At 45.9% G+C, this 25,973-nt stretch overlaps 1 protein-coding gene across 3 annotated transcripts in view; it reads right to left on the reverse strand.

Annotated features, from left to right (window-relative positions):
- Positions 1 to 25,973, reverse strand: part of CEP295 (centrosomal protein 295) — a 541,368-nt gene that overhangs the window by 125,890 nt on the left and 389,505 nt on the right. For all 3 annotated transcript variants that reach the window (XM_069202438.1, XM_069202439.1, XM_069202440.1), the window contains 2 exons: positions 23,842 to 24,005; positions 14,437 to 14,596 (listed from right to left, as the gene is read on the reverse strand). In XM_069202438.1, coding sequence (XP_069058539.1) covers positions 14,437 to 14,596; positions 23,842 to 24,005 — 324 coding nt within the window. The remainder of the gene's footprint in view (positions 1 to 14,436; positions 14,597 to 23,841; positions 24,006 to 25,973) is intronic.

Genomic DNA, 25,973 nt, shown 5'->3' on the forward strand with positions numbered 1-25,973 from the left:
TGCAACTACAAGAAGAAGGACTGCCTAGCTGAAAACCCCTGCAGAGGAAGACCAGAAGACGACAACTGCCTTGGCTCCAGAAACTCACCGGCCTGTCTCCTGCCTTCCAAAGATCCTGCTCCAGCGACGCCTTCCAAAGGGACCAGCGACCTCGACATCCTCTGAGGACTGCCCCTGCTTCGAAAAGACAAGAAACTCCCGAGGACAGCGGACCTGCTCCAAGAAAGGCTGCAACTTTGTTTCCAGCAGCCTTGAAAGAACCCTGCAAGCTCCCCGCAAGAAGCGTGAGACTTGCAACACTGCACCCGGCGACCCCGACTCGGCTGGTGGAGATCCAACACCTCAGGAGGGACCCCAGGACTACTCTGATACTGTGAGTACCAAAACCTGTCCCCCCTGAGCCCCCACAGCGCCGCCTGCAGAGGGAATCCCGAGGCTTCCCCTGACCGCGACTCTTTGAATCCAAAGTCCCGACGCCTGGGAGAGACCCTGCACCCGCAGCCCCCAGGACCTGAAGGACCGGACTTTCACTGGAGAAGTGACCCCCAGGAGTCCCTCTCCCTTGCCCAAGTGGAGGTTTCCCCGAGGAATCCCCCCCTTGCCTGCCTGCAGCGCTGAAGAGATCCCGAGATCTCTCATAGACTAACATTGCGAACCCGACGCTTGTTTCTACACTGCACCCGGCCGCCCCCGCGCTGCGGAGGGTGAAATTTCTGTGTGGGCTTGTGTCCCCCCCGGTGCCCTACAAAACCCCCCTGGTCTGCCCTCCGAAGACGTGGGTACTTACCTGCAAGCAGACCGGAACCGGGGCACCCCCTTCTCTCCATTCTAGCCTATGTGTTTTGGGCACCACTTTGAACTCTGCACCTGACCGGCCCTGAGCTGCTGGTGTGGTGACTTTGGGGTTGCTCTGAACCCCCAACGGTGGGCTACCTTGGACCAAGAACTGAACCCTGTAAGTGTCTTACTTACCTGGTAAACCTAACAAAAACTTACCTCCCCTAGGACTTGTGAAAATTGCACTAAGTGTCCACTTTTAAAACAGCTATTTGTCAATAACTTGAAAAGTATACATGCAATTTTTATGATTTAAAGTTCCTAAAGTACTTACCTGCAATACCTTTCGAATGAGATATTACCTGTAGAATTTGAACCTGTGGTTCTTAAAATAAACTAAGAAAAGATATTTTTCTATACAAAAACCTATTGGCTGGATTTGTCTCTGAGTGTGTGTACCTCATTTATTGTCTATGTGTATGTACAACAAATGCTTAACACTACTCCTTGGATAAGCCTACTGCTCGACCACACTACCACAAAATAGAGCATTAGTATTATCTATTTTTACCACTATTTTACCTCTAAGGGGAACCCTTGGACTCTGTGCATGCTATTCCTTACTTTGAAATAGCACATACAGAGCCAACTTCCTACATTGGTGGATCAGCGGTGGGGTACAAGACTTTGCATTTGCTGGACTACTCAGCCAATACCTGATCACACAACAAATTCCAAAATTGTCATTAGAAATTGATTTTTGCAATTTGAAAAGTTTTCTAAATTCTTAAAAGACCTGCTAGGGCCTTGTGTTAGATCCTGTTTAGCATTTCTTTTAGAGTTTAAAAGTTTGTAAAAGTTTGAATTAGATTCTAGAACCAGTTGTAGATTCTTAAAAAGTATTCCAACTTTTAGAAGCAAAATGTCTAGCACAGATGTGACTGTGGTGGAACTCGACACCACACCTTACCTCCATCTTAAGATGAGGGAGCTAAGGTCACTCTGTAAAATAAAGAAAATAACAATGGGCCCCAAACCTACCAAAATACAGCTCCAGGAGCTTTTGGCAGAGTTTGAAAAGGCCAACCCCTCTGAGGGTGGCAACTCAGAGGAAGAGGATAGTGACTTGGAGGACAATTCCCCCCTACCAATCCTATCTAGGGAGAACAGGGTCCCTCAAACCCTGACTCCAAAAATAATAGTCAGAGATGCTGGTTCCCTCACAGGAGAGACCAACACCTCTGAAATCACTGAGGATAGCCCCAGTGAAGAGGACATCCAGTTAGCCAGGATGGCCAAAAGATTGGCTTTGGAAAGACAGATCCTAGCCATAGAGAGGGAAAGACAAGAGATGGGCCTAGGACCCATCAATGGTGGCAGCAACATAAATAGGGTCAGAGATTCTCCTGACATGTTGAAAATCCCTAAAGGGATTGTAACTAAATATGAAGATGGTGATGACATCACCAAATGGTTCACAGCTTTTGAGAGGGCTTGTGTAACCAGAAAAGTGAACAGATCTCACTGGGGTGCTCTCCTTTGGGAAATGTTCACAGGAAAGTGTAGGGATAGACTCCTCACACTCTCTGGACAAGATGCAGAATCTTATGACCTCATGAAGGGTACCCTGATTGAGGGCTTTGGATTCTCCACTGAGGAGTATAGGATTAGATTCAGGGGGGCTCAAAAATCCTCGAGCCAGACCTGGGTTGACTTTGTAGACTACTCAGTGAAAACACTAGATGGTTGGATTCAAGGCAGTGGTGTAAGTAATTATGATGGGCTGTACAATTTATTTGTGAAAGAACACCTGTTAAGTAATTGTTTCAATGATAAACTGCATCAGCATCTGGTAGACCTAGGACCAATTTCTCCCCAAGAATTGGGAAAGAAGGCGGACCATTGGGTCAAGACAAGGGTGTCCAAGACTTCAACAGGGGGTGACCAAAAGAAAGGGGTCACAAAGACTCCCCAGGGGAAGGGTGATGAGACAACCAAAACTAAAAATAGTAAAGAGTCTTCTACAGGCCCCCAAAAACCTGCACAGGAGGGTGGGCCCAGAGCCTCTTCACAAAACAATGGGTACAAGGGTAAAAACTTTGATCCCAAAAAGGCCTGGTGTCATAGCTGTAAACAGCATGGACACCAAACTGGAGACAAGGCCTGTCCCAAGAAAGGTTCCACTCCAAACTCCCATCCAGGTAACACTGGTATGGCTAGTCTCCAAGTGGGATCAACAGTGTGCCCAGAGCAAATCAGGGTCCACACTGAAGCTACTCTAGTTTCTGAGGGTGGGGTGGATTTAGCCACACTAGCTGTCTGGCCGCCTAACATGCAAAAATACAGACAGCAACTCTTAATTAATGGGACTAGAATAGAGGGCCTGAGGGATACAGGTGCCAGTGTCACCATGGTGACAGAGAAACTGGTTTCCCCTGGCCAATACCTGACTGGAAAAACTTACACAGTCACCAACGCTGACAATCAGAGAAAAGTACATCCCATGGCAATGGTTACTTTAGAATGGGGAGGGGTCAATGGCCTGAAACAGGTGGTGGTCTCCTCAAATATCCCAGTGGACTGTCTGCTTGGAAATGACCTGGAGTCCTCAGCATGGGCTGAGGTAGAACTAAAAACCCATGCAGCAATGCTGGGTATCCCTGAACTGGTGTGTGTGAAAACAAGAGCACAATGCAAGGCACAGGGTGAACAAGTAGAGCTGGAGTCTGGAAGAATGGCCCAGCCTACCAAGAGAACAGGAAAGTCAGTTGGGAAACCAACTGCAACACAGCAAAAGAAAGGGAACCTCTCTTCTCAGGAAGAAGTTCTGCCCTCTGAGGGAACTGAGCCTTTGGAGCTTGAACCTTATCAGGTTGAGCTCTTAGGCCCAGGGGGACCCTCAAGGGAGGAGCTGTGTAAGGGACAAGAAACCTGTCCCTCTCTTGAAGGCCTTAGGCAGCAAGCTGCTGAAGAGTCCAAGGGCAAGAAAAATGGAACACATAGGGTCTATTGGGAAGATGGACTCCTGTACACTGAGGCCAGAGACCCCAAACCTGGTGCCACTAGGAGAGTGGTAGTGCCTCAGCTGTTCAGAGAGTTCATCCTAACATTGGCCCATGACATTCCCCTTGCTGGACATTTGGGACAAACCAAGACGTGGGAGAGGCTAGTCAACCACTTCTACTGGCCCAATATGTCCAACATGGTTAAGGAGTTTTGCCTCTCCTGCCCCACCTGTCAAGCCAGTGGTAAGACAGGTGGGCACCCAAAGGCCCCCCTCATTCCACTTCCAGTGGTGGGGGTCCCCTTTGAAAGAGTGGGTGTGGACATAGTTGGTCCACTGGAACCTCCCACAGCCTCAGGAAATATGTATATCCTGGTAGTAGTGGATCATGCTACCAGGTATCCTGAAGCTATTCCCCTTAGGTCGACTACTGCCCCTGCAGTAGCCAAGGCCCTCATTGGTATCTTTACCAGAGTGGGTTTCCCTAAGGAGGTGGTGTCTGACAGAGGTACCAACTTCATGTCAGCATACATAAAACACATGTGGAATGAGTGTGGAGTGACTTACAAATTCACTACACCATACCATCCACAAACTAATGGCTTGGTTGAGAGATTCAACAAGACATTAAAAGGCATGATCATGGGGCTCCCAGAAAAACTCAAAAGGAGATGGGATGTCCTCTTGCCATGTCTGCTTTTCGCTTACAGAGAGGTGCCACAGAAGGGAGTAGGATTCTCACCCTTTGAACTTCTGTTTGGCCACCCTGTAAGGGGACCACTTGCTCTTGTTAAAGAAGGCTGGGAGAGACCTCTCCATGAGCCTAAACAGGACATAGTGGACTATGTACTTGGCCTTCGCTCTAGAATGGCAGAGTACATGGAAAAGGCAACCAAAAACCTTGAGGCCAGCCAACAGCTCCAGAAGTTTTGGTATGACCAAAAGGCTGCACTGGTTGAGTTCCAACCAGGGCAGAAAGTCTGGGTTCTGGAGCCTGTGGCTCCCAGGGCACTCCAGGACAAATGGAGTGGCCCTTACCCAGTGCTAGAAAGGAAGAGTCAGGTCACCTACCTGGTGGACCTGGGCACAAGCAGGAGCCCCAAGAGGGTGATCCATGTGAACCGCCTTAAGCTCTTCCATGACAGGGCTGATGTGAATCTGTTCATGGTAACAGATGAGGATCAGGAGGCAGAGAGTGAACCTCTCCCTGATCTTCTGTCATCAGACCCAAAAGATGGCACAGTAGATGGAGTGATCTACTCAGACACCCTCTCTGGCCAACAGCAAGCTGATTGTAGGAGAGTCCTACAACAGTTTCCTGAACTCTTCTCCTTAACCCCTGGTCAGACACACCTGTGTACCCATGATGTGGACACAGGAGACAGCATGCCTGTCAAAAACAAAATCTTTAGACAGTCTGACCATGTTAAGGAAAGCATCAAGGTGGAAGTCCACAAGATGCTGGAATTGGGAGTAATTGAGCGCTCTGACAGCCCCTGGGCTAGCCCAGTGGTCTTAGTCCCCAAACCTCACACCAAAGATGGAAAGAAAGAGATGAGGTTTTGTGTGGACTACAGAGGGCTCAATTCTGTCACCAAGACAGATGCTCATCCAATCCCAAGAGCTGATGAGCTCATAGATAAATTAGGTGCTGCCAAATTCCTAAGTACCTTTGACTTGACAGCAGGGTACTGGCAAATAAAAATGGCACCTGGAGCAAAAGAGAAAACAGCATTCTCCACACCTGATGGGCATTATCAGTTTACTGTTATGCCCTTTGGTTTAAAGAATGCCCCTGCCACCTTCCAAAGGTTGGTGAATCAAGTCCTTGCTGGCTTGGAGTCCTTTAGCACAGCTTATCTTGATGATATTGCTGTCTTTAGCTCCACCTGGCAGGATCACCTGGTCCACCTGAAGAAGGTTTTGAAGGCTCTGCAATCTGCAGGCCTCTCTATCAAGGCATCCAAATGCCAGATAGGGCAGGGAACTGTGGTTTACTTGGGCCACCTTGTAGGTGGAGGCCAAGTTCAGCCACTCCAACCCAAGATCCAGACTATTCTGGACTGGGTAGCTCCAAAAACCCAGACTCAAGTCAGGGCATTCCTTGGCTTGACTGGGTATTACAGGAGGTTTGTGAAGGGATATGGATCCATTGTGACAGCCCTCACTGAACTCACCTCCAAGAAAATGCCAAGAAAGTGAACTGGACTGTGGAATGCCAACAGGCCTTTGACACCCTGAAACAAGCAATGTGCTCAGCACCAGTTCTAAAAGCTCCAGATTATTCTAAGCAGTTCATTGTGCAGACTGATGCCTCTGAACATGGGATAGGGGCAGTTTTGTCCCAAACAAATGATGATGGCCTTGACCAGCCTGTTGCTTTCATTAGCAGGAGGTTACTCCCCAGGGAGCAGCGTTGGAGTGCCATTGAGAGGGAGGCCTTTGCTGTGGTTTGGTCCCTGAAGAAGCTGAGACCATACCTCTTTGGGACTCACTACCTAGTTCAAACTGACCACAGACCTCTCAAATGGCTGATGCAAATGAAAGGTGAAAATCCTAAACTGTTGAGGTGGTCCATCTCCCTACAGGGAATGGACTTTATAGTGGAACACAGACCTGGGACTGCCCATGCCAATGCAGATGGCCTTTCCAGGTTCTTCCACTTAGAAAATGAAGACTCTCTTGGGAAAGGTTAGTCTCATCCTCTTTCGTTTGGGGGGGGGGGGGGTTGTGTAAGGAAATGCCTCCTTGGCATGGTTGCCCCCTGACTTTTTGCCTTTGCTGATGCTATGTTTACAATTGAAAGTGTGCTGAGGCCTGCTAACCAGGCCCCAGCACCAGTGTTCTTTCCCTAACCTGTACTTTTGTATCCACAATTGGCAGACCCTGACATCCAGATAAGTCCCTTGTAACTGGTACTTCTAGTACCAAGGGCCCTGATGCCAAGGAAGGTCTCTAAGGGCTGCAGCATGTCTTATGCCACCCTGGAGACCTCTCACTCAGCACAGACACACTGCTTGCCAGCTTGTGTGTGCTAGTGAGGACAAAACGAGTAAGTCGACATGGCACTCCCCTCAGGGTGCCATGCCAGCCTCTCACTGCCTATGCAGTATAGGTAAGACACCCCTCTAGCAGGCCTTACAGCCCTAAGGCAGGGTGCACTATACCATAGGTGAGGGTACCAGTGCATGAGCATGGTACCCCTACAGTGTCTAAACAAAACCTTAGACATTGTAAGTGCAGGGTAGCCATAAGAGTATATGGTCTGGGAGTCTGTCAAACACGAACTCCACAGCACCATAATGGCTACACTGAAAACTGGGAAGTTTGGTATCAAACTTCTCAGCACAATAAATGCACACTGATGCCAGTGTACATTTTATTGTAAAATACACCACAGAGGGCACCTTAGAGGTGCCCCCTGAAACTTAACCGACTGTCTGTGTAGGCTGACTAGTTCCAGCAGCCTGCCACACCAGAGACATGTTGCTGGCCCCATGGGGAGAGTGCCTTTGTCACTCTGAGGCCAGTAACAAAGCCTGCACTGGGTGGAGATGCTAACACCTCCCCCAGGCAGGAGCTGTAACACCTGGCGGTGAGCCTCAAAGGCTCACCCCTTTGTCACAGCCCAGCAGGGCACTCCAGCTTAGTGGAGTTGCCCGCCCCTTCCGGCCACGGCCCCCACTTTTGGCGGCAAGGCTGGAGGGAACAAAGAAAGCAACAAGGAGGAGTCACTGGCCAGTCAGGACAGCCCCTAAGGTGTCCTGAGCTGAAGTGACTCTTACTTTTAGAAATCCTCCATCTTGCAGATGGAGGATTCCCCCAATAGGGTTAGGATTGTGACCCCCTCCCCTTGGGAGGAGGCACAAAGAGGGTGTACCCACCCTCAGGGCTAGTAGCCATTGGCTACTAACCCCCCAGACCTAAACACGCCCTTAAATTTAGTATTTAAGGGCTGCCCTGAACCCTAGAAAATTAGATTCCTGCAACTACAAGAAGAAGGACTGCCTAGCTGAAAACCCCTGCAGAGGAAGACCAGAAGACGACAACTGCCTTGGCTCCAGAAACTCACCGGCCTGTCTCCTGCCTTCCAAAGATCCTGCTCCAGCGACGCCTTCCAAAGGGACCAGCGACCTCGACATCCTCTGAGGACTGCCCCTGCTTCGAAAAGACAAGAAACTCCAGAGGACAGCGGACCTGCTCCAAGAAAGGCTGCAACTTTGTTTCCAGCAGCCTTGAAAGAACCCTGCAAGCTCCCCGCAAGAAGCGTGAGACTTGCAACACTGCACCCGGCGACCCCGACTCGGCTGGTGGAGATCCAACACCTCAGGAGGGACCCCAGGACTACTCTGATACTGTGAGTACCAAAACCTGTCCCCCCTGACCCCCCACAGCGCCGCCTGCAGAGGGAATCCCGAGGCTTCCCCTGACCGCGACTCTCTGAACCTAAAGTCCCGACGCCTGGGAGAGACCCTGCACCCGCAGCCCCCAGGACCTGAAGGACCGGACTTTCACTGGAGAAGTGACCCCCAGGAGTCCCTCTCCCTTGCCCAAGTGGAGGTTTCCCCGAGGAATCCCCCCCTTGCCTGCCTGCAGCGCTGAAGAGATCCCGAGATCTCTCATAGACTAACATTGCGAACCCGACGCTTGTTTCTACACTGCACCCGGCCGCCCCCGCGCTGCGGAGGGTGAAATTTCTGTGTGGGCTTGTGTCCCCCCCGGTGCCCTACAAAACCCCCCTGGTCTGCCCTCCGAAGACGTGGGTACTTACCTGCAAGCAGACCGGAACCGGGGCACCCCCTTCTCTCCATTCTAGCCTATGTGTTTTGGGCACCACTTTGAACTCTGCACCTGACCGGCCCTGAGCTGCTGGTGTGGTGACTTTGGGGTTGCTCTGAACCCCCAACGGTGGGCTACCTTGGACCAAGAACTGAACCCTGTAAGTGTCTTACTTACCTGGTAAACCTAACAAAAACTTACCTCCCCTAGGACTTGTGAAAATTGCACTAAGTGTCCACTTTTAAAACAGCTATTTGTCAATAACTTGAAAAGTATACATGCAATTTTTATGATTTAAAGTTCCTAAAGTACTTACCTGCAATACCTTTCGAATGAGATATTACCTGTAGAATTTGAACCTGTGGTTCTTAAAATAAACTAAGAAAAGATATTTTTCTATACAAAAACCTATTGGCTGGATTTGTCTCTGAGTGTGTGTACCTCATTTATTGTCTATGTGTATGTACAACAAATGCTTAACACTACTCCTTGGATAAGCCTACTGCTCGACCACACTACCACAAAATAGAGCATTAGTATTATCTATTTTTACCACTATTTTACCTCTAAGGGGAACCCTTGGACTCTGTGCATGCTATTCCTTACTTTGAAATAGCACATACAGAGCCAACTTCCTACAGGCACTAACCCCATGTGGTCAGAAACTCGTCTGGAAGTGGCAGACTGGCACAGACCGGTCAGCCTTGCACTAGCAATTGGGCTAACATATAGGGGGCATCTCTAAGATACCCTCTGTGTGCATTAATCAATAAATCCCACACTGGCATCAGTGTGGGTTTATTGTGCTGAGAAGTTTGATACCAAACTTCCCAGTATTCAGTGTAGCCATTATGGTGCAATGGAGTTCGTAATGACAAACTCCGAGACCATAGACTCAGTATGGCTACCCTGTACTTACAAGTCTAAGAACTGAGTTAGACACTGTAGGGGCACATGGTGCTCATGCAGCTATGCCCTTACCTGTGGTATAGTGCACCCTGCCTTAAGGCTGTAAGGCCTGCTAGAGGGGTGACTTACCTATGCCACAGGCAGTGGTTTGTGGGCATGGCACTCTGAGGGAAGTGTCATGTCGACTTTGTCTTTTTGTCCCCACTAGCACACACAAGCTGCAAAGCAGTGTGCATGTACTGAGTGAGGGGTCCCTGAGGGTGGCATAATACATGCTGCAGCCCTTAGAGACCTTCCCTATCCACAGGGCCCTTGGTACCAGGGGTACATTTTACAAGAGACTTAACTGTGTGTCAGGGCTGTGCCAATTTTGGAAACAAAGGTACAGTTTTAGGGAAGGAACACCGGTGCTGGGGGCTGGTTAGTAGAGTCCCAGCACACTTCCAATCTAAGCTGGCATCAAAACGAGGCACAAAGGGGGGGGCATGCCAACAGTGGCATTTTCCTACAGTAACTCTCAACAGTGCCCAAAGCAATGCTTTGCCAGGCAAAAGGCAGAACTAATAATAAAATGTCTGCTAACATGGCCTGGAGGGGTTCAATCTGGCTTGTTTCACACCAAGCCAAATATCTGTGCCAACAACATGCGTATAAAGGTTTTCATTGAGGGACGGACGTCTGGCTGCCAAGAAGACATAAATCACCTCTAGAGGAAAGTTGAAGGTGTTCAGCTATCACCACTCAATCTCCAAGTATGACGGTAGAGACTGTGAAGGACCAGGTGCAGAACCTTGCCCTATTGCTGTGACAGCAGGACCTTCCGGACAGACAGCCTGAACGGAGGGCACATGCGCAAGCTCAGGAGTTCTGGATATAAAAATTTCTGTGCGTAATCAAGGGGCCACTAAAATGACTTTGGCCCAGTCTGTCCTGATCCTCTTAAGAACTTTGGGCAGAAGTGTTATCGGCAGAAAGGCTTAGAGGAGTCCCATCAGAGGACAATGCGTCTCCAAAACTACAACAGGCAGAACTGCTGACATTGCTTGTTCTTGGCGGTGTCAAAAAGCTTGAGCCAAGGTTCTCCCCATTCACAGAAGAGACCTTGCACTACCTCCAGGTATAGCTGCCATTCTTGATTTGCTAGGCATTGGCAGCTGAGCTCATCCACCCTGGTGTTCAAAGATCCTGCCAGGTGGTTCACCATCAGGAAAATGCCTTGGTGGTCCAGACACTTCCAGGGCGCAAGGCCTCCTGGCACACGGTCATTGACCCCCACCTTGCCCTGTTGTTGCAGTACCACATGGCGGTGGTGTTGCTCGTGATTGAGCACCTGCACCGCCTCCACTTGACAGTGAACAGCAAGTGGATGGCCCTCATCACCAGAAGGTTGATGTAGAGCCAGACTGAAGGAAACCAGAGGCCTTTGATCTCCACCTCTCACATGTCACCCAGAAGCGATGCATCAGTCGGACACAACTGTCAGCTCTGGGTGTGGAAAGGAGAGGGCTCTGCTACTGACCCAATCCACAGATAAGCTCACCGTGAAACATTCTTCGATTTCCTTTGTCATGGCTGTCCTTTATAATGTGTCTTTAGACATATCTCTCGATATATTCGGATGTGGAATTTACCACATTCCACCCCAATTGTGCCTCAAAATGTTGTTGGTCTTACATCTTAATCTCAATAAACCTAAAGGAATAATCAATACAGGGACATATGTTGTGATCTTAAGGAAAAAAATAGCCCTTATCCATTGGCGTGAGGTAAATCCACACAACAAGAAGACCCCAGGAACATAGTTTCAGTAGAGGGACTTTCTAGTTCTAGGTAGCTGGTGATTACAAGCCTGGTTCAAATCCGTCCTACCACTAGCTCTCCCTCTAATTCACTTAGATGAATGAAATAGATCTCCTTTAGGAATGCCCCTTTTAAGAAGTTAGAGTATAAATAACCAAGAACTTAAGGTATACAGTGTATTGTACGCTGCACTGTTATCTTCTGGCCCCCCCCATGATCCCTCTTGACCCAGATGCCTTATGCCTTTCCCTCCTATATGTTGCTTTCAAATACTTGTCACCTCCCTGACTGGACTCAGCCAACAACCACAACTTAATTGTGTATATTTAAGGGCCCATCTGAAACTGGTCTCTGAACTAAATAGTTTTTTTGTACAAAAAATACTTCTCCATCATTTTTTCTAACACACCTCCAAGAGCTTCTGCTTTTTGCTTGGGGACAAAAAGCATTTTAAGTTGAATGAAAGTAACTTGAATGTAACTCAAGTGATAATAATTGCAGACCCTTAGTAACTGGATTACTTCTTCCCTAGTCACTCCCCCAACTTGAAGAACCGAAACGACCCCCCCTAACCCAATAGAAAACCAAATCAAGGGGGTGTTAATAAAACATCCTACAGGAGAAGTGACAAGAGCCCATCACCCCTCCTGCTAAGGAAATCATCCAATGCGTGCACTTCAACATTGCCAATTTAATGAGCTAAAGTGCAAGCCTCCCACACCTCCATTTGGGAACCCATCCAACACCCCAACTGTGCTTCAATTACTCTATCCCTTTTTCTAGGAGTATAAGAAAGAAAGGGCAAACTCCCAATCACATGGTCCTCTTGCTATTAATCTCTTATTGTTAAGACCATACAACCCAGTCAGTAGGACCTGTCATCAGGCCTCCATGTCTCATAGCAGATTTTTCCCTTATAGGGTTTCACTCCAGAAGGTTTCTTAGTTTACAAGCAACATTCCTCTTTTGCACTAAAAAAACTTTCTGAGTGGACTACATCATCCTGTGGGTGCAAATAGCTCCCCTACCAGGATCGAGATGCCCCTCTCTTGACCTCCCGATGTGACTTGCAGTGCAGAAAGGAAGAGTCAACTGCATCTTATCCAGTTGTCATTCATCCTCTATGTTACAGGTCACAGCTCCATCTTCCTCTGGAGAGTGGACATGTGGTTATGTGACTGTCACTCCAGACAAAGGATGCCATACTCCTCCAAGGAGTCATTATTCTCTGCCCTATGTCAGTCATCCCTGTGAGCATACTCCTACCTCCCCTTAGCACCCCCTTAGTTGAGCATTTAGGGGATTCCTCTGATACAAGGAAATCAGATCTTTGCTGGACACAGAGGGAGTGGACAAAGAAGCCTGCAGACCGGAGAACTGAATAGCAGGTTTGTCCTGGCGCCAACCCTGCCAGCCTGCCTGCTGCACCCAACCCTTGAGGAACAACTGACCTGTCCTGTCACAGTACAGCCTCCAAAGGACAGGGAGAGCTGCCAGTGCTTTGCAAATCGCCAAGAAGAACTCCCTTGGAGAAGAGGAGCTCTGCAGGCAACCAAAGAAGAACTGTAAGGACCCAGGACCGCCAAAATTCGACGAGTCTGAGCTGAAGTGGGCCAACGGTGTCAGTGTGGTTACCAGGCCCTCCAGAGACAAAGCCGACCTTGAGCTTGCCCACAGTGGATTTCCCAACTGCTTTTGCAGTCTCTTTCTGAAGATTCCCCCCTCTACCGTGCCCGGTGATGGAGAGCCTACGGTCCACTGCACCTCTGCACCCAGAAGCCCCTGGTCCCTTAGATTCAGTCGGACTGGACCCCCAGTCAATACCTGCAGCCCCTCACTACCGCGACTGGTGATGGAAACCAGACGGTTCAAGTCACCTCTGCACCCAGACACCCCGGACCGAGGAGAACAGGACCACTGGTATCCCTATGTCTCCAAGCATCACAAGACTTGAACGCCCCTTGGTGGTTCACCCGGACTGGACTCTCAGTCCATTCCTGCAGTATCTTTGTGACCAGACTGATCTCCTTTGATTTTCACAGGGCACCCGACGCTGAACTGCACCATTGCACCTGGCCACCCCAGGGCTGCCCAAGGTGACCTATTGGTGAGGCCTAGGACGCTGCCCAGTACTCACATTAAGTCCAGCAGATTGGTCCTGTAAGTTGTTGTTAAGTACCTGTTTGCAGTGTAAGTTTTCTCTTCAATAAAGTAACATTGCAGCTACAGAAAAATACACTGTCAACTTTTGCTAATTCTAAAAATCGATAGCTTGAAAAGTACTCAAGTGATCTTGGTATCTACATTTATATAAAAGTATGTGTTATTTTTATGAGCTTAAGTCCAGAGCACAAGAACAATTAAACTGAGACTAAATCTAATTCCCATTGGCATGTAAAGGTTTTTTGTATATCAAATTATCATATTTATTTATATTCGCACACTGTAAAAAATATAAACAAAAGCAGAACATAAATCAGAAAGATGCAATGCTCCTCTCAATGTACCAGTTACAAATACTGTCTCCTTGTGTTCAAAATGATATATAAGCAATCTTGGAAATTTTCAGCTATGGATGTTGGCTGAATTTTATGCTGTATCAAATTGAAACGGAGAACAAACAGCCAAAACGTGTTTCGTCCTTGGTAAAAAGACTTCTTCAGGGCTTAAACAGCATGTCAAGGCACTTCTGTCAATGATCGTTACTTCACACTAATCCGACAAAGAAGAGTAGGCAACAACTGCAATTCATCATATTGTAAGTAGAACCATACTCCAATACTTTGGAGAATTTGTGTAAGCACGAGATACATTTTAAATTCTGTTTGAAAAAAAGCTATCTATGTGGGCCCATCATGAGTTTTGAACTTTCAAATTAAGCCTTCCAGAAACAACATTAGAAGTGAAGGTGGTTTATGGATGACTGGATGAAACAGTATATACCAATTATTTAACTAAAAATAAGCTAGATTTTTTTGGTCATCTAGAGGAATATCTGCAAAATATTGTGTGTAAATAACTTAAATTCAAATCCATAACTGATTTTGTGTATCAATAATCAAAAAAACACCATGATCACATTAGGTTTTCCAGTAACAGCTTCTAAGAAAATCTACTAACTATAAAATGTATGTTATTCTGTGAAATCGCTTTGATTAAGTACTTACCAAGGGAAGTATTCCTTATGAAAGAATCTCCTGTTAGCTGAGTAGTGCCCTGTGCCTTTTCTGAATCAACAGGAGAAGTCAGGCTGTCACTGTTTAGCACAACAGAAGCGGTACATTGTTGAGAAGGAGGCTCTTGGTTCTTTAGTGAGCAAACTGAACTCTAGATAAATAAAAAGAAATACCAGAGGATCAGGTTAATAGTCAATCAAGTTAACTGTAGTTCAGCTCCGTAAGAAAACAAATAGAATGTTCAAACTATTTTAGATGCCAGTTTTTCCCAATTTAAGTTGGTTAACAAGTTACTTACCTTTGATAGAATCTCTTTCTGGAACAAATTAGATCTAATTGCAGATTCCTCACCTTTTACCCAGGTGTTACACTAGATCCAGACACCATTTAGCAGTACCTTTGTGGGCTGTCAGGGGGAACTGTACAGTAACACTGATACCATAAAGGTCTAGAAATGATGTGCGCAGCGAAAATAGGCCCCACTCCTGTGCAAGGACATCATTTGCTTTTGAGGCTGTTCTTGCCCCCAGACGTAGGGCCCCTGCATCCAGCTGGCTTTAAACAGAGTGCAGATTCTGAGACTTGGAGGCATTATAAAAATGGACAAAGCCCAGTTCACAGAATGGGGAAGATGGGAGAATCGGTGCGGAATCTGTTGTTAGATAGATTCTGTACCAGAATGAGCGTTACTGAAGGTAAGTAACTTGTTCTTCTGATAGAGACTTTTAATCACAGATTCGTCTCCTTTTGAATAGATATCAAAACCATACTTATTCGCAGGTGGGTCTAAAAATAGCCTCAAACCAATAAGTCCTGTATAACTGAGCAGGCAAAATAACCCTCTCAGTGAACACAACATATTTTGATACAGATCACGATCTAGTGCATGGTGGTCCATTTCTGCATGCCTTTGCCCTTCTTCGCTTCCGCAAACACCAAAAAGAGCTGATCGTCCACTCTGTGTTCTCTTGACCAAACAATGTAGAAACTGAGCCCTCTCTTAAAGTACAAGAGACAAAGACTCTCCTCCTTCTTAGTGAGGTGAAGTGGACCATAAAATGCCGGCAAGGTGATGTTTTTTCCAACTCACTACTTTAGGAAGAAAGGATGCCAGAGCTTGCAGAACCAAGGAAGACGGTGGTGTTATACCGTGGGATGATAAAAAGAGCTTAGAGCTCACCTAACGTGCTGATGGTATGCCAACTCGAAACATTTTCTTAATGGTGAAGAGGTGCAAAGAACAGCAGTGCAGCGGCTCAAAGAGAGTGCATGCACATCAAGTATGTGAGCACCAAATTAAGATCCCACAGCAACATAACTAAGGGAGACGGAGGAAAGAAATAGTGTAGTCCTTTAAAAAAAAAAAAAAAAGCAGTTCACAACAGGTATTTTAAATAATTAGGGCAGGTCTGGCAACCGTAAGAAGGACGAAAGAGCCAAAAGGTACCCCTTAATATACCCAAATCAAAGCCTTATAAAGGCAAGGGTGTCTACCAGTCGTGTACTGCACCAAATCACAAATTTATCCTAACAGACAAACAATTTTGGGCAAGTGATGCCCGGCTGCCAAGATTACATCAACCACCTCTCAGGAGGCAAGTGTTTAGCTGTCACCGCTCAATTTCAAAGAATGAAGGTAGAGATTGCAGAGGGCCACTGTAGGACCCTGCCCTCTTGCTGCGACAGCAAATCCTCCCAGAGGGGCAACCTGATTGGAGAGCATATACTCATGCCCAGGAGCTCCAGGTAACATACTCTTCATGCCCAATCCAGTGCTAATTAGGTGACTTGGGTCCAGTCACTGATCTTTTGATCTACAGGAGCCCCCAAGTCCCACCGTAGGGGGAACAAGCCTAAGAGAGAGAGACACACACGCTGGAACTCCAAAGTGCAGAATTGCTGACATTGGTTGCCACCTCTGAGAATGCACAGACGAGTGAAGCTTCTCCCGGTACGTGGAAGAGACCTTCACCCACCTGCGGTGTAACTGCTACTCATGATCCGCAGAGGTGTTGGCAGCTGAGTTTGTCCGACCGTGTGTTGAAAGATCCTGCTAGGTGCTTCACCACTAGGAAAGCACCCTGATGTTTCAGACATTTCCAGAAGTATAGCCCTTCTTGGCACAGGGTTCACAACAATCACCTCACCGTTTGCTGCAATAGCAAATGACAGTGGTAATTTCTGTGAGCACCTGCACCAGACTGCCCTTGATGGCAGGATAACTCACAGCTCTAGAAGATGGTGGTGGAGCTGGGCATCTGCCAGAGACCAACGGTCTCTGAACTCCACCTTTCCCAAGTGGTTGCTCCAACCCAGAAATGATGCAAAGGTCACCACTGTCAGCTCTGGATGGGTGAGGGAGAAGGGTCTGCCACTGATCAATCACACTCCAGAAAACACCACTACAGGTCTTGTGCAGTCTCCTGTGAAATGTGGACAATGTCAGATAAGTTCCCTTGATGTTGGGCCCACTGAGACTTCAGATCCCAGTGCATATCTTGCATATGCCACCTGGCAGGCTTTACCAGCAGGATGCAGTTGGACATCAGTCCCAGTAGCCTCATTTGACCTAACTGAAATCCAGCACAGAGGCTGAAAAGATCGGGTTCATGGCCTGAATTTCCAGGAATCTCCTTTCTGGGGGAAAGGAATGAAACCAGATCATGTCCAGAATTGCTCAGATGAAGGGGATCACCTGGGAAGGAGTCAGGTGTGACTTTTGCACGTTGATAGTGAATCCAAAGGATGTCAGGAGATTTGCCATAGTCTAGAGATGGGTGACTATCGTTTAGGGGAAGTCCACCTTCAGGAGCCAGTTGTCAACTTAAGGGAAGATTGGGACCCCTCAACTTCGAAGACGTGCTGCCACCAATGCCATCACTTTCGTGAAAACCTGAAGGATAGCATAGCAAACTGAAAATGCTCCTGCCCACTGGCCCGCTATGAACCACAGATAGCACCTGTGAGCCAGAAGAAATTAAATGTGAAAATAAGCATTGTGCATGTCCAATGCTACCATTCAGTCTCCTGGGTTGAGGACAAACCAAATTTGAGCCAGAGTGAGCATCCTGAACTTATTCTTCCAGAGGAAACCGTTGAGAGGGTGCAGGTCTAAAATAGGTAAGGGCCTCTTGTCCTTCTTTGGCACTAGGAAATAGCAGGTGTAAAGAAAAGTTACTCATCTATTATCTAGTTCTCATCCACGGGAATCCTCAAAGTCATAGGCACTGAACAGACCTGCCCATGTGCAGCGATCCTGGAACACTTTTTCAATTTATACATACATGTGTAACAAACTTTGCACATATTACCTTACGTATATGTCATCATTCTACAGAATGGCTAAAAATGGGCTTGATATTAAATTTTCATTTTAAAAAGAAACCAAATATATAGATATGTGTCATTAATAATAAAAAAAGTAACCATAGAAAACCTTTAAAAAACCTTTTTTTAAAGGAAAAGGAAAGGAGGAATGAGACATTGTTAGCCAATAGGCTGCCATGCAAAGCACAGTAGAGAAAAACTGGCACTGTACCTTGAGGACCCTGACAGTACCCCTGTATCCCATTATGCTTCACAGGTGACAGTTAAGTCAATTCATTTTTCTGGCTCCAAGAGACAGGAAGCTGGGACACAGTGCTCTGCCATTTTTGGCCAAAAATATTAAAGAATCGTTCCAAATCAATCCTTTTGGACAGTCATTTGACATTTTTAAAAATATCTATTTTCTTGTAGAAAATGCATGCTTTTACTTTTTGTAAAGTGCATTTCCTGTGGGAAGGAGAAAGCTTAGATGGATCCTCACTGCCTGTGTTTGCCTTATGGAAACTCATCATCATGACACTTGTAGTCACGAACTCTAAAAGACAGAAGAAGCTCAGGCTGTATATGGCCTCCAAAGAAAGGCAAGATACAGCAGCTGTCTAATTAAGAGGCCTTTGGGACGTTCAGTCTTTTTCCACAGCACCCTCCTCTTGCTCCAAGGACTCTCGCCAAGGGAGATCCAGAGAGAGGCCTCATCATCATCAAAAAAGAGGAGACATTCCTTGTCAACGTTGAGAAGTATGACGTCAAGGAAATAACCGATAACGGTGTGTTTGGCATTGACGTCAGTGAGAGCACGGGGCTGCACCTTAGATCAGAAGTCTCACCACTAGCTGTCTGGTAGCCTGGTCCGCCACATCAAAGTAGACAGAGGACATGTTTGGAGGCAACGTTTTCCTCTACCAGCAGAACTGCTTGTTCCAAAAGAAAGTAATGGTCACCAATGTGAACTATTCAAAATTATTATATACACATATCCGTGTCCCCTTCAATCACACTCACCATCACTAAGTCCCCCATGAAGAATTCCATCAGTGCAAAGTTACAAATGATGGCAAAAGGAGGGTGTAGGGAATTCAAGAGAATCTAAAACTGGGGCTACCAGGCACTCTAAAGCTAACAGTAAAGGATCACAATCACACTTATAATGGTCAGCTAGAGGTGTTAAGTCCCTCACAGCTGCAGGGCTTGACCCCTGAAGCAGATTATAAAAGTGATTCATGCCTTGAATATGACTAGGATGGTAACTAAAATGTTTGTGCACATGAACTTTACACAAACCTTAACATTTTACATGAATTGTTACATATAAAAAGATAGTTTACTGCATTACTTCTCCTGTGGCTTAAGGTACATTGGGTCAGCTGTACAAAGCATTTTCCAGTCGCAAACCGGAAAATGCTTTTTCCAATGTACAAAATGCAGAATGCGGTTCGGTAACTTGTTCCGATGTACCACTGCCTACTCTTAAAAAAATGAAACTTTTTAAAATGCATCAGGTTTTCCTTTAAGGAAAATGGGCTACATAAAGAAAAAAACAAAGATTGATTTACAAAAAAGCAATCACAGACATTGTGGTCTGCTGGGCACCTCAGGCCACCATCCCTGTGATGGCAGGGACTCCTAATGGGTCGCAAATTGCTACCTACCTCATTAATATACATGAGGTAGGTCTATTTGAGACCCACTAGGAATTGCTAATGAAACTCAAAAGAGTTACATACATTAGGAATACCAATTTCCTAATTGTGATTCAGAGTAAATCGCAATTAGGAAAAAGTATTTCTAGCGTTAGTACTACTAGCTCATTGTCTGCACCACACAGGAAATGAAGATCTTTGTCAGTGAACACCTTTCAGCTATCTGCTTGAAGAGAACAGAGGACCAATGGTGAAACAATGCTCAAAAACACCAAGGTGAGAAGAACTTAAATTGGCTGATCACTGAGCAGGTTTTGAATAACAAGACAAGAGGAAGGAATGATTCCAACAATACTTATTGCGATAAAACAAAAATGGATCAATTCTCTCAAAAGTGGTCGAAGGCCTATATGAACAGATTTCTTCAAATTGAAAGGTCTTGGGTGGATGTTCCAATGATTATATGCCAGTTTAATGTTTACATTCACTATTATATAAACTGAGAAGTGGAAGGACATCCCTTAAGATCCTGGCCCACCAATTTCGATGTTGCTACATACAGAAATAGTAGGTCCCTTGTTACCAGGGGGAGTTTGTATGTTTCGAGGTTGGTATGTATGTTTTGTTTTCTACAGATTGTAGGAAAGTACCATCTTGCCTGGCATGTTACCCCCATTTTTCACTGTATATATGTTGTTTTAGTTGTATGTGTCACTGGGACCCTGTTCTCCAGGGCCCCAGTGCTCATAAGTGTGCCTGAATGTGTTACCTGTGTAGTGACTAACTGTCTCACTGAGGCTCTGCTAATCAGAACCTCAGTGGTTATGCTCTCTCATTTCTTTCTAAATTGTCACTAACAGGCTAGTGACCAATTTTACCAATTCACATTGGCTTACTGGAACACCCTTATAATTCCCTAGTATATGGTACTAAGGTACCCAGGGTATTGGGGTTCCAGGAGATCCCTATGGGCTGCAGCATTTCTTTTGCCACCCATAGGGAGCTCTGACAATTCTTACACAGGCCTGCCACTGCAGCCTGAGTGAAATAACGTCAACGTTATTTCACAACCATTTTACACTGCACTTAAGTAACTTATAAGTCACCTATATGTCTAACCTTTACCTGGTAAAGGTTAGGTGCCAAGTTACTTAGTGTAAGGGCACCCTGGCACTAGCCAAGGTGCCCCCACATTGTTCAGAGCCAATTCCCTGAACTTTGTGAGTGCGGGGACACCATTACACGCGTGCACTACATATAGGTCAATACCTATATGTAGCTTCACAATGGTAACTCCGAATATGGCCATGTAACATGTCTAAGATCATGGAATTGCCCCCTCTATGCCATCCTGGCATTGTTGCCACAATTCGATGATCCCAGTGGTCTGTAGCATAGACCCTGGTACTGCCCAACTGCCTTTCCTGGGGTTTCACTGCAGCTGCTGCTGCTGCCAACCCCTCAGACAGGTTTCTGCCCCCCTGGGGTCAAGCCAGGCTTGTCCCAGGATGGCAGAACAAAGGACTTCCTCTGAGAGAGGGTGTTACACCCTCTCCCTTTGGAAAATGGTGTGAAGGCAGGGGAGGAGTAGCCTTCCCCAGCCTCTGGAAATGCTTTCTTGGGCACAGATGTGCCCAATTCTGCATAAGCCAGTCTACACCGGTTCAGGGACCCCTTAGCCCTGCTCTGGCGCGAAACTGGACAAAGGAAAGGGGAGTGACCACTCCCCTGACCTGCACCTCCCCTGGGAGGTGTCCAGAGCTCCTCCAGTGTGCTCCAGACCTCTGCCATCTTGGAAATAGAGGTGCTGCTGGCACACTGGACTGCTCTGAGTGGCCTGTGCCACCAGGTGACGTCAGAGACTCCTTCTGATAGGCTCCTTCAGGTGTTAGTAGCCTATCCTCTCTCCTAAGTAGCCAAACCCTCTTTTCTGGCTATTTAGGGTCTCTGTCTCTGGGGAAACTTTAGATAACGAATGCAAGAGCTCATCCAAGTTCCTCTGCATCTCTCTCTTCACCTTCTGATAAGGAATCGACTGCTGACCGCGCTGGAAGCCTGCAAAACTGCAACAAAGTAGCTAAGACGACTACTGCAACTCTGTAACGCTGATCCTGCCGCCTTCTCGACTGTTTTCCTGTTTGTGCATGCTGTGGGGGTAGTCTGCCTCCTCTCTGCACCAGAAGCTCCGAAGAAATCTCCCGTGGGTCGACGGAATCTTCCCCCTGCAACCGCAGGCACCAAAAAGCTGCATTACCGGTCCCTTGGGTCTCCTCTCAGCACGACGAGCGAGGTCCCTCGAATCCAGCAACTCTGTCCAAGTGACCCCCGCAGTCCAGTGACTCTTCAGTCCAAGTTTGGTGGAGGTAAGTCCTTGCCTCACCTCGCTGGGCTGCATTGCTGGGAACCGCAACTTTTGCAGCTACTCCGGCCTCTGTGCACTTCCGGCGGAAATCCTTTGTGCACAGCCAAGCCTGGGTCCACGGCACTCTAACCTGCATTGCACGACTTTCTAAGTTGGTCTCTGGCGACGTGGGACTCCTTTGTGTAACTTCGGGTGAGCACCGTTTCACGCATCCTCGTAGTGCCTGTTTCTGGCACTTCTCCGGGTGCTACCTGCTCCTGAGAGGGCTCCTTGTCTTGCTCGACGTCCCCTCTCTCTCCTGGTCCAATTTGCGACCTCCTGGTCCCTCCTGGGCCACAGCAGCGTCCAAAAACGCTAACCGCACGATTTGCAGCTAGCAAGGCTTGTTGGCATTCTTTCGGCGGGAAAACACTTCTGCACGACTCTCCACGGCGAGTGGGATCCGTCCACCAAAGGGGAAGTCTCTAGCCCTTTTCGTTCCTGCAGAAACCTCAGCTTCTTCTGTCCAGTAGAAGCTTCTTTGCACCCACAGCTGGCATTTCCTGGGCATATGCCCATCTCCGACTTGCTTGTGACTTTTGGACTTGGTCCCCTTGTTCCACAGGTACCCTAGATTGGAAATCCACAGTTGTTGCATTGTTGGTTTGTGTCTTTCCTGCATTATTCCTCTATCACGACTTCTTTGTCTTTTGGGGAACTTTAGTGCACTTTGCACTCACTTTTCATGGTCTTGGGAAGGGCTAATTTTCTAACTCTCACTATTTTCTAATAGTCCCAGCGACCCTCTACAAGTCACACAGGTTTGGGGTCCATTCGTGGTTCGCATTCCACTTTTGGAGTATATGGTTTGTGTTGCCCCTATCCCTATGTGTCCCCATTGCATCCTATTGTAACTATACATTGTTTGCACTGTTTTCTAAGACTATACTGCATATTTTTGGTATTGTGTACATATATCTTGTGTATATTTCCTATCCTCTCACTGAGGGTACACTCTATGATACTTTGGCATATTGTCATAAAAATAAAGTACCTTTATTTTTAGTATAACTGTGTATTGTGTTTTCTTATGATATTGTGCAAGTGACACTTGTGGTACGGTAGTAGCTTCACACGTCTCCTAGTTCAGCCTAAGCTGCTCTGCTAAGCTACCATTATCTATCAGCCTATGCTGCTAGACACCCTATACACTAATAAGGGATAACTGGGCCTGGTGCAAGGTGCAAGTACCCCTTGGTACTCACTACAAGCCAGTCCAGCCTCCTACACAGATGCTTTATCAAAATGGGACTCTTATTTGTCCAATTTCCAACATTTAAACATTAGTTAGTGACTTTTTTAATTAGTATTAGTAAAATTATTTTTTATTTCTTTTTAAATATAGAGAGTGAACAGCGATCTCTGCATGCACAGTTCCAGTCCAGTTTAACCAAAATGTAATAAACCTTTCCTTTCTAGACAAGAAAATGGTGATGTCGACGATAGGCATGTGACTCTTAAGTGAAGAAGCTGGGATTAGGCATTCTTTTGACATGAAGTCTGCTGCATTGTGCACAAATAGGATTAGTCTGTCATATTTTGCAAATAGAGTCTTCTGTTGTAATAGATTCAAACTTATGATTTCCCCTACGAATGTGCAACTTTTATTTATTTCAATCACAAGCAAATTCTGGAATTGAGACATAGTTTTGAAGTGACACTGTGCCACATGAAGGAATTTCTTTCTTCAAAATCCTTTGAATGCTTTTGACATCTAATAACTGCAAATCCCACTTCACTCGCATATTACAAAGTGGCACTACTGCATTAAAATTCTAAGACTGAAGTCTGTTCTTTCTGTATCCATCTGAAACAAGTGATGTGATAGTGGAACTGAGTTATGAAACAACACCTTTAATTTGAGAAATGCTTGTAATGTGTAGCTCAAATTAAACCTCAAACCTAAACAAAATCTGAAAGATGATCAATTTTTGAGTCTCAGTTTCTTGATACTTTGCACAGAAAAGACTCTTTGAAGAAGAAAACAAGGATGTCTGATAACAAACCAACAAGCACAGAGAACACTACCTTGCTATGGACAGCCAAGTCTTGAAAATGGAGGCTTCTATCTGAAAACTGAAATGATGACGTGGTGTGATGATCATGGTCCAATTTTGGCTCCAGGGAATGAAACGAAGGTAGACTGATTTCAATATTTTCAAAGTGAGAAAAGTCCAATCTAAGAGCAGGAGCTTAAAAATAGATAAAAACATACAAGATCTTAGAATACAAAATATGCATGTCCATCATTCATTAATAAATTATGAATTTAACTACATGGCCCACTAGCACAAAGTGTCAAGTAAGTGGCATTATATGAGCTGAGATAAAGAGCAAGAATATTAGCTGGTTCTAGAAAGGAACCTGCCAAGCATTTTTTGGGTATTTGTCTTGCGGCAATTAGGTGACATTAAGGTGGGATACTACAGTAGATGAAAATTCGAAACAGTTTACTTTCTACCATTTATAGAGAAAGAAAACAAAAGTAATTGACCATGCACTTGCCATCCTCATATTTTGACTACAGTGTTAACCTTTTTTTAACAGCTGAAGCACAGCAGGTTTCAATATAATTGTTATTTTGCCAAGACAGTACTGAAGCAGAAAGCAAGAACAACTTGACCCATGCGTAAATACATCAACACAGATGTCAAACTGTCTTTTCCCCCACAAATTAAGTGAAATAAACACTGCCCTAGAGTTTGCTATATATAAAGTACTTTTAGGAGTTTTGAGGATATTTGATTAGCATACGTATTACCATTTTGCGTGCAACTCCTAGAACAGCAATATCTTACACTGAATAACTATCAAACATACAAATGGGAGGATGATTAAATAAAACCATGAACAGGTAAAAGGGATACAAAAAATATTTATAGACTGTGAAGCATAATGTTCAGTGGTCCACCCATCAGTGTTAAGAATTAAAACTGAAAAGTATCCAGCAGTGCATTGCATATTCAGTCTCTATCCTCTGAGAAAGTGCTGCTGTCTAAAAGTGCAGTGTCGTTTGAGCTTAGTGACGCCGGTTTACAAGTACAGTTGAACAACCATGCAATAAAATTAAGTCTTTTATCGTCAATTACTGTTCACAAGTGGTATATGCTCCTCTTTCCAACTTCGCAACACATAAGAATCTGGGATGATTACTATACTAGAGAAAATTATCAATTGCCTCACTTCAACTGTGTGTTCCATGAAAATGTGAAGGTCTTATTATGTTGTGTAATAAGCTATTTTTATGATGATGCTAGGAATTCAGGAAGGCTACATTGGTAGAGAATACAATTTCATTTTTTCTCCCACACACCACATACCTTCATCAATAAGTGGTCATTCAGGTAGATGCGATGAATGATGTTCTATTCTACAATTTGGAGTGGAGGAAAAGGGTTCCTCTCAAAACTGGAAGCCATTGGCTGTTCCCATAAATCCACAATACCAACAAAATATCAGAGACTCTGCTGTCCTAATACTGAAATAGGACATGCACACATAGATCTGTCTTCATAGTCTTCACTCAATATGCTCTCATTAGTGCTTTTATTGGTTTTGAAATGCAAAGGTGAATGATGGTGAAACAGAGTGCCCATAAACTCCCTCCTACCCAGGGTGGAGAGCCCTGTTGCATAGATGTTAAGGACACGGGGTGCCAAAGGAAAGACTTCAATGCTTGCTATTGCAATACAAGTAGAGATCTCCAGATACAGCAAAGGAGCAAAGGACTTTCTGTTTGAAATTCAACAAGAAAGGAAGTTCCTTAAGAATGCAGGATGTCACTAGCTGGGAGCCTTTTTGAACCACCAGGCCTGGTTCACAGTCATGAACTGGAAGTGAGGCCTGGTACCTAAAAAGACCGGATCTTCTTCATAAGAAAGAAGGGATCACAGGATGTTAAGCGCTACGAAAATTAGTTGCCTGAGATCCTCTGTCTTTCTGTAAGACAGACTACCTTTCAGTTTCCACAGCTACAGATAAAAAGAACTCTGCAACGTATGAAAGTTCATTAAAGACTGAGAAGACATTTCCCTGGAGGCACTGCCTCCTTTTTGACACAGTTCCAGAATGGATGTCTTTCATCAAAGAGAAGGGAATAACTAATTAATGTCTTCTTTTTCTAGGATGGAATACTGCTCCACTTGGTAAAATATTTTCGA

The sequence above is a fragment of the Pleurodeles waltl genome, chromosome 8 (genome assembly GCF_031143425.1).
Source record: "Pleurodeles waltl isolate 20211129_DDA chromosome 8, aPleWal1.hap1.20221129, whole genome shotgun sequence".
Classification (NCBI taxonomy): domain Eukaryota; kingdom Metazoa; phylum Chordata; class Amphibia; order Caudata; family Salamandridae; genus Pleurodeles; species Pleurodeles waltl.